Genomic DNA, 16,832 nt, shown 5'->3' with positions numbered 1-16,832 from the left:
GAAAATATACCTGATTACCCAAATACATTTGTGATGACAGAGCACATATACGGACATAAATAACAGAAGCATTTATATATCTAAATACCAACCAGCATGGATCATCATAAAATATTGTCAAACTGACTCCCCAAGAAAATAATTACTTTAAAAATAGCCAATATATACTAAAAAATGAATATTCAAACCTGAGGTTATGCCTCTACATTACATTTTTTGCTGTTGTTGCTCAATTAACCTTTAAAACATTCAATTTTAATAGCACCCTGGATACATTATTATAGTATTTGGTTCATCTTTTCTAACATAAAATTTATTAAAGTTTAATGCTCAATATGCAAGCTTTTTTGTTTATTTTACTTCTGAAGAATTAAAAAAATTTTAAATGATAAAATAAGATGTTGAACTCATAATTAAAATTCACTTTTAATTTATTCTGACTATTATTTTTTTTTTATATAACTACACTTCATATAAAACCAGTTTTCAACCTTGTTTTTTTTAAATGGGTCTTTTCAAACTTGTAACCAAAAAGCATTTAACAAAAATATTGAAAAAATACCAATTTTCAGAAAAACTGAAAGAAAATTTTAAAAATTCTTAGAAATTTACCATTACTAGTTTATCATAATCATTACCTAAAATAGCAAAAGTTAAAATTGAAACTGAAGTGCTCTTACTTTAGGGTAATTGGTTAGATATTATGATATTTCTTCATTTATGCTCACAATGAGGCAAAATCATTTCTTCTATAATTTCTTTCAAGTTCTACATGGGTAATTCAAATATATATTTGATTTCAGAAGAAAGTCATTTAGAATTGGTTATTGCCTTGATTGAACTTTCCTCCTGTTTCATTTTTGATTTTGTGTTTCCTTTTATTGTAACATTCCAATACTTTTATGTTTTTTATTGATTTGTTTTAATTAAGAAGACATTCCATCATAGAATGACTTCAGGTGTCATGCCTTCCTGTTTTTGTTGGGTCTAGGATCTTGTAAACATATGATCTAGTTCCCGCATATCAGACAAGCACACAGCATGATAATATTACGATTCTTCCTCCAGTCCTGATATGCAGGTTACATGATGTATCTATTCACAAACCTAAATTTGCAACCAATTTATAGGCAAGACAGGAAGGGAAATAACTCACTGTATTAAGATCTATAAAATCATTCATTGTGTCTTTCAACAATTTATTGATCAACATATTGTAAATAGCAATATTACAAAATATTACATAAATAAAGAATAATTTAAATACAAAAAAGTAAATATTCTGCCAAAAAATGACCCACTCAGACGGACATAGGAAATGATAAAAATAATCACAACTCACAAAAAATATCGAAAGTAGCGTACTATTATAGATTAGATTACAAGAAAACAAATTTGTTTCAATTACAGCAAGTAAAACAATTAACTTCAGGGGAGAGAGTTTGTCTTGTTACCAGATGAACTACTGTTGATAGGTAGTTTCCTAGACATTGACAATAATATGAACTTTCTATTCGACAACGAAGAAAAGAAAGAGTATATATATCTATACATACCTTCTTATCAATTGTCAAGTTAACTACCCAAGATATTCATCAGGTAAGATAATTTAATTAAAGGAAGACCTGTTCTCTCTTCTGAAGTTAATTATTTTACTTGCTGTAAAACAAAAGGAGTGACTAACCATGAGTATAAATAATACCATTATGGAAACTCCTTCTTTACAAAAGGTAAACTTCGGCCCAAATGGACTTGTCATTTCACTTGTACTGTGAAAGAGGGCACATGATGAGGTTTACCAAAAAAGCAACATAAAAAAGTTTGAATTGCATTGTAGCATGAAACGAGCTTATACATAAACCATTTGTCAACTGAAGAACTTGTTCTGTTTAAACTGGTGTTCAAAATGTATCGTAAATGACATAGCGGATCTCCACTTTCTTCAAATATATGATACTTTTGCAATGGTGAATTTACATTCAAAACCCAGTTACAGCAGAAAACATCTACATCACAATAAAAATGATTTCAGACATCCCTCACATCTTTATTTTACTATCATGATATCATTGCAAAACATTGATTTTGTATGAAAATAATTAATTTCCCATGCGAAAAATAAGATATTAATACATAAAGAAGATTGGACAATTCACTGATTTCTCTACAAGTGTTATTAACAAGACAAAAACTAAAGTTCTTATGCCATGAGTAAATGTTTCACAGAATTTATTTTGGCATTTTTTGCAAGACTGCTAAAATATGACAAAATAAGCACCCCATGAATATAACCCACTATACAGTATTTGGTTTACAGTATCAAAATGCTTTGAAGCTGTTATAAAGGGAGTTCAGAAGACAACTGGTTAAGAGAATTTTTCAGTTTTCAGGCAGATTTCACAGTATCAATGAAATAATTGTTTGGTGTTCGGAAAGACCAAGACTACAGTCAGAGGAAATCTGAAAGTACAATCTATAACAACAAAGCAACATACCAAATGTAAGAAAAATCTGCTAAGTAGAAGTTGAGAAAAGTACATGTAATACAAATGAATATAAAAAGTATTGAGCACATAGAATAAAGATATGACAATTTACTTGATTCAATTTCTCAGAAGGGAATATGTTAAATAGCAGTGTACCAGGACTTTTAGACAACTTACTGAATATAATGTAAGATATGGTAAAGACTTTGATTTCTACAACCTGATCAATTGTGACAGTAACTGTACTTTTACACATACATCATACAAACAACAAAAACAATATTATGATGTTTGGCAGTACACTCTCTAGCTTTCTCTCCTACAAATAGCCTTAGCAAATATTCTACAAAAAAGTTGATAATGTGAAAGTAATCAGTAACCATGAATACCAACTTCCAATGTTTTGAGAAATTTCATTGGTTCATACAACTTAAATGCTTAATAAAGGAGTAGAACAGTAAATTAATATGCCATAACTATTAAATTTCCAGCTTTGGTTTCATCAATAAAAAAACAATGAACATTGATATCCAATCTAAGCAAAACTTTCATCATAAATCTTTCCCTCTGGACAATCAAATATTCCAGGTATTGTGTAGTATATTAGCAAACTCTAAGTCATCTCTTATACTGATACTAAGTCCTTCATAATATTCTTCAAACTCTACATATGTGATTTCTTCTTGGTTTGGAGAAGCCAGAATGGCATCCAGGAACGCCTTTAGACTGCTGACACCAGGTGTCGCTCCTACAAAATACAAATTATGCTTGATTCTGTACATAATAAACAGGCAAAACTAGTCCACATGAAATTTATGAGATGGTATATTCACAATAACTTTAACATGTGTCATTCTCATGTGAAATTCACTTCACATGACATGTTTTTTAAGTTCAACTTTTTCTATATATATATAGAATATATAGTAAACTTTAATGATAAACGTCATTAACAATACGGTAAAATTAGTTCTTAGAATTTCTATACTAAAATGAATATTTCTTATATTATAACCACAATGAACATTTTACATGTAGTTTGCTCAAAGGAATATGAGATGTTAATTTATTCATTCATATCTTTATTTCCTCATCAATGAGATACAATGATTTAATACAATTATACCCTGAAAATATATATTATAGTTTCATTTGACTCAAGATGGGTTAACTTTTACTTGTTTTATGCCAATTTTTACAAGTTATAACTATTTCAATTTGAAGCAAGTAAGTTTAACACTAAAGGGAATACACTACATAAACAAAGGGGAACTTACATAAATTCATTCATTTATAACTTGGTTCTTTTCAGCAATATATAGTTTATCATAATGCCTTAATAAACACAAAACAGATACACAGCCAAAGTGTCACATATAACCCTGCTATCTGAAGCATATGATAATCATGTGTAGCATTTTTAGCTGAGTACTGTATGAATGATTACTGTGGCAGGTGTAATTTTTTGTGATTTTTAGGCAAAAAGGTACAGGACAAATTTTGGCATTTCTTATTCTGGCGACTGCTTAGTGGTGCACAAAGTACATACATTGTAAGCCAAAAGTAAATATCTAACAGAATTTATTTTGGACTTTTTTGACAGACAGCTAAAATACGGCAAAATTAGCACCCAGCAAAAATAACCCACTATATAGTAACTGATCACATATATATAACATACAACATACCTTGTTTATAAGGTGGCTGAAAGCTAGCATTGAAGTATTTCTTTATTTCACTAATGTTTATAATACCCTTCTTTTGTGAATCTATTTTTCTGAAAGCCTAAAATGATAAAAATAATAAAATTAATACAAAATAAAAAAATTGACATTATCATACATGAGTCTGTCTATTGTAGCTTTTAATAGTCAATTAATTCCCAATTTTTCCAGTAGATTTCAACTCTACGTGAAGATCATATGACTTCGTATGAAATCAATGTAATACAATTGATTTATTATGATATATGTATTTATTATAAATTTGATCTTCATTAAAAATATCATGAGAATGGTAATGGTGAATATGTCAAAGCCCACCAGGAAGAAAAATGTCAGCCCATGGCCACCAATGGGTCTCAATGAACGATGAGGAAACCCTCACACAACAGGGCATGCTGCAGCTGGCCAAAAACATCATTTTACACTGGTACAGCAAAATAGTTGCCCCTATGTTTATGAATCTGGCATTTCAAAACTTATCTTGCAAACAGAAGCTTAGTACAACCTCTTACCTTCCGAACTAGATTTTTACGAGATTCCTCCATTTCACCAATGACACCTCTCATATAAATACTATAATCTAACTCTCCTGTCTCATCGGGGTCTAGAACTTCAAACACACTGTCTAAATCCTGAAGTGATAAATGGTCTACTATCAATACACTAATTTTCATGGGGAATGATTTTCAGGTTTTGTTAAATGACTGGCATTAATTTCTGCTGTTTTGATGTTCCATTGTTTGGAAAGACATTTTCAGGGGAACACTTCTGACTATTGGCCTACCTTGAATAAATCCCCCAAAAAATTTGTACGCCACATAAAATGCTACAATATCAGCACTTCCTTAGTTTATTTTACTCAAGCTTATCTGTACTAAAAAAACCTGAATACAGTCAAACCTCAATGTGTCCAAATCGGATTAGTTGAAATATCGAAAGTCCCAGCAAAACTCCCCTTACTCCAATGCAATTTTACCTTGGATGTCTCAAACTCAGATGAATCAAAACCTTGGATAACTCGAGGTAATCAATCAGTCCCCTTGATAGGACTTTGAGGTTAATGAACCCTGATGTCTCGAAGTCAATTAATTAGGTGGAAAACTGATTCTTTTACTACAAACCATGATCAAAGTGTGTTTTAACAACAATTAGCTTGGCTCTTAAAATGAATTTGTTGACACTCTTTATGGTTTGGTTTGTTTATTTAATTAAATTAAAATTGCACGTGTTTTATTAATAACTCGTCGGAATTCACCCTAACAGTCATATCAGATATTTTGATATTTTGATTTTTTTTAAATACAGATGAATTGTAATGGTATCTGACTATTTAATGAAACATCAAACAGACGATAGTAAGGGTATTTCAACGACTACATTCGTTTTGCTAGTAAATTTGAAATTTTATCATAATATTGTAGAGCACATGGTTTGACGATACTCCAGATTGTGAATCAAACAAAGCAGCATGTTATGAACTACGACGTTTTTGATATAGAAAAAATTAAAAAGGAAATTTCACTAAAACACTCGATGCCGTTAAGTATTTCAAACATGATATACAACATACAAAAAAGTATCTTCCAATATGAAACGCAAAACATTACTAAGTACCGTGTAAAGTGAAGTACATGTGCATGTACAAGCACAACAAATGATGTAAATACAGAAACAATCATGGACCAAACTACTAGTATTTCCGGTTTATCCTCGACCTCGGATAACTCAAACATTTTTGCATGGTACCTTCGACTTCAACTTAATGAGGTTCGACTGTATAATGATTGTAGAAAATTTAAATGGTAAATGAAAGTGGCAGCTGTCTTACCTAGTCAAATTTAATTTGAATAATTATAGAAAATTCAGAGACATTTTTTTAACAAAAATCCCAAAACAAATGTATGGGTATATGCTTAAACCTTCCGATTTGATTATGAGACTCTTAAGAGAATAGCTTCTATTCCAATAACAAACAATCCTTTTGTTTAATTCAACTTTTAGAGAAAACCCAACAAAGATTTACCTGGGAAAGTAGTACATTGTAGAATATAAACCATCCTCCATCAATGGACTAGACCTTGACCATGACTTACCTACATGTCTGTGGAGTGAAAACATTCTTTTCTCTGATTCAAACAATGGAGAACACCTGATCTTGACTCACCTGAGGAGGAAGTTCTATGTGGAATGAAAACAATCCTTTCTCTAATTCAAACTTATAGAGAACACCTGATCCTGTCTTGTCACATTTTCTATAATATCTTCCAAGACCTGTCACAGTTTTTATCCCCCGTTTCATCAATCTTTCTCTTACAGCCTCTGCAAAGTAATCAATACATGTATAAATTATTTATTGAATTACAGAGCTAACTGGTGAGGTCACAAAACAATGAGATTGTTTCTGAGTTTAAAGTTTTATGTACTCAAATATGTATTAATATATTTGTTTTTACAGTTAGTTGCCTGTGACCTCTGAACCAGTGGTATTTATCTTGGGCTATTCTAGTTCAACAAGGTCAGAGGTCAATGTTAACTCAATGTAAAATGAGACTCCTATGTAGCATTAAAAAATAAGTGATTTGGCCTGTAATATCGAAATTTATCTTTATACCTTGGCTAAATATCAAAGAAGAACCGAACTAGAAATGAATAAGATGGAATCCATCTCTGTAGGCCCAGCTGTGGCAATTAAGCCATATAAAAGAAGCTCACCAACTCAACTTTTTTTAGTTTTTAAGGCAGAAAACAAATATTTGCCAGTTGAGAAGAAGTATCAAATATATTCTTGCTTAAATAACCACTCAAACTACATCTCAAGAGACCATCACTTTGACGAATATGAGAATTTTTTAAATTTTTTTAAAACCAAATTGACATGATTTAGAAAATTTGAATTATATACACATTTCATGGTTATATGGCACTTTGGATGATTCTTATCTATCAAATTCAAAAGTAAACACAACTTGTAGCAGATGTTGTTCCAAAGACAAAGAAGTTACAACCAGGACATGAGTTTGTCACTGAAAAAACATGATTTTGACCTTAAGGTAAAAGTTCATGGTCATAGACCACTACCCAAGGTATACAACAAATCATCTTTTGGTGATCTACCCACATGCCAAATATCAAAACCATACCTTGAAAGACACAGCCTGGACACAAGTTTGTAACGGACAGACCCACAGACAGTGATCGCTATAGGGTGACTGCCACATTTTGTGGCAAGGCTCTAAATATGCAATAAATATATTAGCAGTAATGTTCAAAGTAAAGGCTCTTTATTATAACTCATTCTATGAATGTCAAATAGATCTGCTAAAAAATGCTAAAAAAACTGTTTTCTTTTACTCTGAAAAAGGCAAAAAAAAATTCCTTCAATGATATCAGTAACTAATGTTGTGATTCATTTATACAAACCTTGTACACCATCCAGTATTCTCCTATTTATAACTTCCTGTTTGTTTGGAGTTCTGTATGTATCCTCTTGTCTGAAAATCATACAAGAAAAAAAACAGTTATTAAATAAAAAAATAAGAATTAAACATAATTTTAAGATCAATTGTGATGTGATTCTTAATGATCCGATCATGTTGTTTCTAATACTAGAAAGCAGTGACTGAACTCAAAATAAGCACATAATTCACAATTCTTGGTTGACAGATAGGTTTTTTCTGATGATTTTGTGGTACTACATTTAGTAGATGAAGCATTCAAAAATTGAGGGAGTCATTTTCAAGTTAGAATGGATGCCAATACTCACTACCCAAATTAATTTTTGTATTATAATAGTATTAGTGTTGCATGTTTCCATACTGGCCTTGTAACAAACCAGATGTATTAATAATGGATTCTAATATGACTTGCTTCAAAGCTCTTTAGACCACAGCCATGGTAAAAAAGTGATGAACACATGACCAATATTTCGTGCAACACATAGGCTGCATTTATTCAAAATTGTGAAGAAACTAGTCCTTTTAGAATTGAAATAAATCATAAACACTATCGCTTGAGGTAAAACAATGCATACTAAATGACCAGCCCATGGTAAAACAATGATAAAATAGAGTTTCAATGATTTATTTTTGAATTGAATGACTGTATTATTGCCTTAGTCATAAGTAAAGGACATACATTAATACTTTTTTAACCAACTTTGCTTCAGGAAGAGTCTAGAGTCCTTTATAAATAACAATGACAGATATAACTGTACATCCACATTGATATTTAAGTTGGAAAACGATTTTCTCTCCATTTTTTACGTTTGTCAGGTTTTCACTACAGACTACTCCATGACATACCATATTTCTCCATAATGCTCAAAAACTTTTAAAAAAATATTTAACTTACTGTAAGAAATATATGCTATTTTGATTTAGTTCATAATGGCCATGTACTTGTAATCATGGCTATAATTCTGTAATGACTGACTGTAAGAAATACTAGTTTGTAATGACCAGTTTTAGGTCTTTTGGGTTTATAAGGATGGACATTTCTATACATAATGAAGAAAGTTGGTAAATAAACAGAAATAATTAGCACATTTTCTGACCAAATGACAGAGTAAATTGAAGCTTACAGCAAGTTCAGTTTTTCTCTTTCATCAACATCTGTTATTTTAAAATAAACTCTTTCCTTCTTTCTTACTGTGTCAGGAAGAGAATGATGTCCTCTGGTCTCCAAAACTAACTCATTTCCCTGAAACATGTATAAAGGGTATTATTTAAATTTTAAATAGAGAGGTAATTTAAAACAGGTTTGAATGTACTTAAATAGAGAAAGACAGATAAAGCACAAATAGACAATAGAAGAACTGCTAATCCATTTATTACATCCATCAAATTATCTTTGATTAACTTGAGGTTTCCAAAAGCAGATTAAACATTTTTAAAACAATCTAACAATAGAAATCACTATTATCTGATAAAAATATGATGTAGATACCTAGCATATGATCATACCATTGTTGCTTATATAGGGCATTATCATGATAAATTGACTCCCCAGGGGCAGCAATATTGCCTGAAATGTTGAAGGAAAAATCACTTCACAAGGGCAGTCAGTTTATCTATAATGCCCTCTACATAAGCAAGCAATGTGTTTAGTTTACTGAACAATCAGAAGCAGACATTACTGTGGTGACCTTGACCTGTAGAAGTTTAATTGTTTGTTGCTTTGCTTTTGGTGGATGACTCATTGGCAATCATACCACATCTCCTATTTTTATATTGCTGCATGGTAATGCTCTCTTGATATTTTAACACACATTAATGAATACCATGTGACCATTTTTAACCATTAAGAATAGCACACTCATTTCTTATAAGAAATAAAAACCTATGATTGACTCACAGGAAATATATCGACCAGGTTATATGGCTCATCTTCTCTGGGTCCTTGTAAATGACAGTATCTTCCTCGTGTAATAAGTGGCAATGCTTTAGCACTGTTTAAAACATTAATGATTTTTTATTTAGTAACATAGAAAAGTAAGAAGAAATTATAATTTTGAAGTACAGTTAAAAAGGACTGAGTGTTACTGATATCCTATTTTAAAAGAGATGCTATGGAACGTGAATGGCTAAATAATTGTTCTATTGGAAGTGTCATATTTTAGAATCATGTATGCATAGCATGTGTTATAGCAGGCCTCGCATATTGGTCCAGACATCAGCAATATTACGACATAGTGGCATATAAAGAACAAAATTAAATGTAATTTTAATACAAATAGATTTCTCCTTTATAGGCAAAGCCTTACACCATATTGTGACATAGCTGTAGTGCTTGAAGTTATAATAATGTCATTCATATGCTGTAGCTTTTCAGGTATTAGCAGAAAAATGCACAATTACCAAGTTTTGAGGGAAATAAGGGCAAATCTCTATAAGGTACAAGAAACTTTACAAACTGTAATTACCTTTTTCCAAACTGTCTGAACTCATAAATAGTGAATGTATTGTCAAAGTGGAAAAAGAATCCTGTCAGCTCTTTCATAGCATCATGTCCATTTCTGTAAATATAAAACAATATAAATATAGCTGATGATAAGAATGTTTGTCAATTAGTTTCTTACTCAGTGTTATACCTGTTTAGACAATAAACTAGCAATTTCACAGACACCTTAATTTTTCATTGAAAAGATCTTTTGATAAGGTGATAAAGTAATGGAAATTAAAACAGGAGCTTGGATTCATTAACATGTTACTGGAATCAACACGCTTTTTTTTTTGGCACTTTTTTCCTAAACAGTTCTAGTTAAAACCTACAAAATCAATCCCAATCTTTCTGTAGACGTATGGCACCTTGTGATACGATATCAAACTATTCCATTCCCTTTTATTCAATGGCACCTTGTAGTAAAATTTAAGAGAGATTAATTTACTTCTACTCAAGTTATTGTCTGGACATCAGGAAGGCTTGTTTCTTGTCCCCTTTTTGGCCCCTTATTTCTAAAATGTTGACCTTAATCTCTGAGTGAAATCCCAGTCTGACCTTAATGGTATAGAAAAATGTGTAACAATATCATAGACATCAATATGCTTTAACTGGAGTTATATAGTTAAATTCCATGAAACACTTATTTTTAACAATTTCATGTATTTGTAAAAACAAATAGATAATATTGTTCTAAACATGCTTCGATTCTAACAGCAATTAATGATACTGGAAATATGAATAAGTTCATCAAATAAATTATTTGATTACCCAAAAACCACAAAATTAAGTACCCTATGAATTACCTTTAATTCTTTAAATATGAAAATCTAAACATACAAAAATAAATTAAATCACAGTAGGTTGTGTATACCTTGTAAGAATTCTGGCACCAAATCTGACTCTCTTTGACAACAGATCTTCAGTAGCAGTGTTTTTAGTCCTCACTCTGAAAACAATAACAAAGAAGTCGTAATTTTTTATTAATAATTACATACTTTGAGCAGTGCATGAAAGATATTTTACCATATTTATAAAAAGAATTAGCATTGACAAACAAGCATGCTATGTGAATTATTTTCACTTTTATTTCAGTTTTTATATAAATAATTTCATGGTACAAGCACATCTTCAAATTAAAACAGTTTCCTCAATTTAACACTTAGTAATGAAATTAAGGACTGAAATTTTGCCATGTCCAAGCCAGTGCACCAGTAAAATAATCAAACTTCCAAGGAAGTCTTCTAGTTTTGTTATGGTTATATTTGCTGAAGAAACATGTCTGAAGATTTCGAATCGAGTTACTCATACTTTGTTTCATGTAAGAGCCTTTGGCTTCCCCTGTGGGGCCTCTCTGAAGCAGGTGCACTAACTCTCCTGTTCTGATCTGGATCACTAATCACAGCCCTGATGGAAATATAAGCAAAATTAATTTCAGCACTATACTGGGGGAATTCAACTGTTAACAATCACATTAACAAAATCCTTAAATAACTTTTTGCAGGATCTTGCAGTAATCTTTTATTATGAATTGAAGGATAGGGTAAGTGAGAAAGTAAATATGTTTTATCTGCAACTGTTTTATTTGAGCAGTCAAAATGCATTGACCATATACATGTACCAATATTTATTCCTGACTGAATAAATCTTTCGTTGTGAAATCACAAATGTTACATTGTAGTTGAAGTTGCTAGAATGTCATTCACTTTTAATAAAAATCATTGCATTTCTTCCATCTGAAATTTTTAATTGCAGTATAAAGAAAATAAAAGTATTTTGACTTGACAACACTTGATGTGCAAATTTGACTAAAACCAGTGAAAACGCGCTTCCCATTTTTTTTGCAGTGTAAGCCTCATCCATTTTATATCAAGACAGTTCACTGTCATTGTTTATTTAAACTGTAAAGAACATATGCATGAATTGCCCATTACAATGTAATGTGATTTGTTCAAAGCAAGAAATACATGAATTTGAATCAACGCAACTTAAATGAACCATAAAATTTCAACCAAAAAATGAAAGTTTATAGTATCTTACTAACTGACCTAGATTAATTACATGATTTTGAAATGCTCTTTAAAAGCATGTCTTTTAACCAGGTGAGCCTTATATCACAAAGATAAATACAAAACAAACATTAATATCTGTTCAAAAACAATTAAAGTTAAATAATTCACATTTTCTTCACAAAATTATTCTCTTCTTATGTATTGTTTTACCTGGAAAGTTGATCTGCCATGACAGTTTCAATCAGTTTCAATTTTTTGTTGTTTTCTATAAGTTCCTCCTAAAAAGTTTGTTCTAATATAATTAATTGAGTTTTCGACGATTATAGTACAATACCAAATACAACAGGAAATGTCCATTGAAGAACAACCCTATTAATTTTATGACTAAATGGTATCTTTAAGATTTCACCATGGAATGAAAGAATATCCATATATTGACTATAATACAGATTAACTTGGGAAAACTATCATCTGAATGAGGAAACAGAGGCAGATTTGTTATACTGAAAAGAAAATGTCAGTGATTTTTTTAGATCATTAGGGAAGATCAGTGGATAATAATTGTATGGCAAAAGTGTGAGAATTAAGAAATAATATATGAAATCCATATTTTACTTTAGACTTAGTATTGGTAGGTGTAATATTTGTAAATATTTTCCCAAGCAATAGCATAAATATCATGCCTATCCATGCTTAAATTACCAATAAAGTATGGATAGTCATGAATTATTTCAATTGTTATTTGGTAATACTAAGACTATGATTTTGCAATCTAAAAAAAACAAAATGAAGGTTGTTTAAGGAGGTAGACCTAGGGTAAAGGACAAAACTCTTACAAATCATTTGTATTCAGCATTTTAAATCAATCTCATGTAAGCAACAAAGTAACTTGGACTGATTTCATTCTGTTTCAAAAGAAAGCTTGATGAAATGCTTGGTGAAATTGAATATGATACAAACATGTCACTGATTTCAAGAGTTGTGTCCCTTACCTCCTTAACAGTCATTTAGTCATTATTTCTTACATTTTTGAATAGGATGCATTTTGTAGCTGTTTACAGCTAAAGTTTTGATGTGACATAGATTAATGCTTATTGAGTATTTCAGCATAGTTGGTAACCATTGGTTTCCTTCAATCACTTCAGCATCCCATATTAGAATTGGCATTTTAGGACTGAACATACTAATCTAAGTTTGTCTAGTTGTTAAGGCTGTCATTGTAATAGCAGTACTGTATTCATATTTTACAGGATTGAACTTACAGCATCCATTTTCTTCAGCAGCTCAGCTTTAGAGGCAGGTTTACGTTTCGACCAGTTCTGATCAAGAAAGTCCTCCTCCTCTACCTCTCTGCGCACCTCTCCATAGGTCTTCTGTTTGCTTGGTTTGACTGGTTTTCTCTCATCCTCATCATACATCTTTAACTTCAGCTGCTGTTGAAGGCCATCATCATTAACATCCTTCTATGGATCAATTACAAAATGTATGTGAACATTTACAGGAGGCTGTATCGGTATTTATTTGTAATATGCTTCACCACAGTGTATGTTTTGCAGACATATTAAATTCTTAAATCTTTTATTATCATTATATGATTTTAGGCTTTTTGCATTCAAATTACATTTGACTTTGTTGATAATGTACCACTATGTTGAACTATTGATGATGTCTCAACCAACATGAATATGTGAGAGTTCCTATAAAATAGGCTCTGTGTCTGCATTAAAAGTTCAAACAACCACTTCCTATCTGCATACACCATTTCTAAAATATTACACTTCTGACTGAACTTCATGTTTCAGAGCATATTGGACACTACTGATGCTCTATATCTATAAATCTTATAATTATAGTTTTTCACGGTAAAAAACCTCGAAAATGTATCATTTTAAGTATACATGTGTAATGGAATGATTAATACTTTCTGGATAAATCATTACACAATATATATTTAAACCTGTTTTGTCATCTTTTTTATCACTATGCAAGCCACCTACCCTAGCTGATGGGTCACGATAACTTCTTCCTGATGGTTGAAAATCATGATAGCTTCTCTCAGTCTCTGTGCCCCAACTAAAAAAGTTGTGGAAAAAACAAATCACATTACATTACATACAACACATTTTTAAAATATTACTTTGAGTTCCTATTAAATGTTTTTTTTTCAAAATTAATTTTATGAAAAAAGCAACTAACTATTCGTCAGTACACTTAACTATACAGTACTCTGAATTGTCTTGCTTAAATTTCAGTAAAAACCACTAGTATTTTAAAATCACGATTGAAAAAAATCTTTGTTACATGTAATACTGGTAATGCATTTACCTAATTGTAGATACCCCTGATCTGCCTGAATCTAAAACATAATCATACTGTTCTGGTAGAACTGTTTTAGGTTCTGCCTTAAAACAACCAAGATCTAATTCTGGGACACTGGAAAAAGAGATACACAGTAAGTAAAACAAATTGGCTGGTACAGATATTTGACAAACATGCAAAATGCATATAGTGCAGTTATTGGGATTAAAATTTTGAGATTGGGCCATTTCAGTGATATTAATAATTTAATGGGCCATTCTTAAACATTCTTCATAAAAAAAATCTGATTTAAATGGGACCTTTTCAGATGGAATGTGCTAAATGGCATATGGCTCCCTCTCATCCCAATCACTGAGAGTGTAATAAGTTAATAAGTTAACTTTACAATTACTCAAGGTTTTTTAAGATTTTTATTTATGTGGATTAACGTTTCAATGTTATCTGAGATCTTATCTCAACATTATTTGATTACAATAGTCTATTTTCAGACTTAGTGTGCTAGAAAGACATTAACAACAATCCACATTACATCCATTAATTTTCATACAGGTGGTATTAACATAGTAACATTCTAGTCAGTGGACGAAGCACACTGATTTATTTGTAATTGGCTTTGCTTTTTCTTGTTTAGGAAGACAGACCTTGTATATTGAACTTACTCTGCTGGCCGACGACTAACTGCTCTTGAATCTGGTCTTGGATAGATAGGAGTCTCTTCTCCCTTCATGAAATAAATACACAAATTATATTTTAGTGATTAATTAGTTTCATGTGGTACCCTTTCAATCATAAAGACAACTTACCTTAAAGTCAATGCTTTCTTGGAAATGAATTTAAGCACTGAATCCACTTTCATGCAGCCTTAGATTAAAAAATATTGCACAGATAGGACAAAAGAGAATTTCAAGTTTTAGAAGAAGTAATTTCTATGTGCTGGATTTTAATGCATTGTTGTTTCTTACAGCACATGTATATATGCTGAATATCTTATTCTAATAATATATCATACAATTTATGATTGTTTGTTCTATAACTATGAGCACTAACTGTTATAGGGTTCCTTGAGCTTCCTGGTCTTTCATTCTGTAATCTTGACCTTGCACTTCTAGGCAGAGTTTCTCTTGGAGTAGGTGAGAAATGAGTCATAAAACTCATTATACTGTATGAAAATATTCAAAAAAGGAGAAAATTTAATGCTTATAATGTTCTTAAAGTCAAATACAAGAGAGTCATTACATAAATCTTAACAGTATTTTCAGACTGTAATTGAAGACAAAAGTCCTTTATTTTTCTTTTTAGTTAATTTTGAAGAGGTCATTGCTTTGTTACTGAGTATTTTATTACTTTTGTTGTCGGGGCCATATAGAGCTTACTAAAAGTGTATTTACACTCCATGAGAACCTTTTGGTGATCTCTGAAAGTATTAACTACAATAATGTATTTTGTATATAGGTAATACGCTGGTGCATTTTTAAAATTTCACCATATCCGTTCCTTTTTCTATCATAATACTTATTCATAAAAATTAAATCTATGACTTCACAATTACTGAGGGTCTGATTTCAGTCTGAAAGGAAGTTGTGCCCTGATGACATGGTTCTAATAAGAAACTTTAGAGTATGAGGGCAACTGGCCTTACAGACAAGATGTTCTAAGATTAATATGACTTGAGGCTTTGCCTTTGAGGGACAAGTTACATTTAACTTTATTGATAATGCACTGTTATGTTGTTATATTGCAGATGTCTTGACCAAAGAGAATGTATGTAAGTGTCTCCAAATTTATGATATGTGATATTTCTATCTACTTCGTCCACTTACACTAAGTTACAAATTACAGGTAATATCTGCTATGTTTCACTTTCAGTTACACCAGTATGGCAGTATTAACTACTGGTTACAGATTTAGGATAGGTTAAGACAGTATTTACAAACACTGATATGCATTTAAACAATGAACAACATAGTTCGTTACCTAGTCTTTTCTTATGTATAATTAAACGATTGATTTAATATCTTTCTAGACGATCTTGAAGAAAAATGCAACCGGAAGTACTCCAATGTACACAAATCATTTTGGTACAGCTAAAACATAGATTGTAAGTTTGAGCTCAGACCGTGACCATGTTGAACCATTTGACACAGCATAACTCCGAAAGTAACGAGTACACTACAATATCAAAACACTATTTTTTACAAGTTAACGTAACTAAACTGAATTTTTGGTTAGATTTACATATAAGATAGCAATGATGGATCCAGGGGGGAGGGGCCAACCGAACTTCATTTTTCACCTTCAAATGTTCAGCTAATTAAGAAACGAAATAAATCTATTATTGTATTAATTGGTCAAAT

General features: G+C 31.0%; 1 protein-coding gene across 3 annotated transcripts; it reads right to left on the bottom strand.

Annotated features, from left to right (window-relative positions):
* Positions 1 to 1,178: 1,178 nt before the first annotated feature.
* On the bottom strand, positions 1,179 to 16,558 carry LOC148613591 (calcyphosin-2-like). 3 transcript variants are annotated; one of them, XM_088587018.1, is made up of 17 exons: positions 16,453 to 16,558; positions 15,526 to 15,637; positions 15,138 to 15,199; positions 14,485 to 14,592; positions 14,157 to 14,232; positions 13,422 to 13,622; positions 12,370 to 12,437; positions 11,459 to 11,554; positions 11,022 to 11,096; positions 10,131 to 10,223; positions 9,563 to 9,656; positions 8,790 to 8,908; positions 7,631 to 7,701; positions 6,375 to 6,529; positions 4,723 to 4,842; positions 4,175 to 4,271; positions 1,179 to 3,234 (listed from the first exon to the last, which is right to left on the bottom strand). In XM_088587018.1, the coding sequence occupies exons 2-17, from the start codon at positions 15,631 to 15,633 to the stop codon at positions 3,062 to 3,064; spliced, it is 1,716 nt and encodes a 571-aa protein (XP_088443144.1). In that variant the 5' UTR covers positions 15,634 to 15,637; positions 16,453 to 16,558; the 3' UTR covers positions 1,179 to 3,061. The 3 variants fall into 3 exon arrangements, with proteins under 3 accessions (XP_088443144.1, XP_088443147.1, XP_088443145.1); XM_088587021.1 differs by having other exon boundaries at positions 2,919 to 3,234; positions 13,422 to 13,619; XM_088587019.1 differs by lacking the exon at positions 16,453 to 16,558 and adding an exon at positions 16,299 to 16,430 and having other exon boundaries at positions 2,919 to 3,234.
* Positions 16,559 to 16,832: the final 274 nt, after the last annotated feature.

This window comes from Perna viridis, chromosome 6, assembly GCF_037379345.1.
Source record: "Perna viridis isolate PV_CMFRI_1.1 ecotype Kerala chromosome 6, ASM3737934v1, whole genome shotgun sequence".
NCBI classification, from domain to species: Eukaryota; Metazoa; Mollusca; class Bivalvia; order Mytilida; family Mytilidae; genus Perna; species Perna viridis.
Note: the sequence above shows the minus strand (reverse complement) of the source record. Positions and strands in the feature narration are given on the sequence as shown.

Coding starts and splice junctions, on each gene's coding strand:
- LOC148613591 (XM_088587018.1), bottom strand. CDS start 15,633: ATGAGTTTTATGACTCATTTCTCACCTACTCCAAGAGAAACTCTGCCT. Junction 14,233..14,484: donor TCAGGGGTATCTACAATTAG/GTAAATGCATTA, acceptor CAACTTTTTTAG/TTGGGGCACAGAGACTGAGA. Junction 9,657..10,130: donor TTCAGACAGTTTGGAAAAAG/GTAATTACAGTT, acceptor TGTTTTAAACAG/TGCTAAAGCATTGCCACTTA.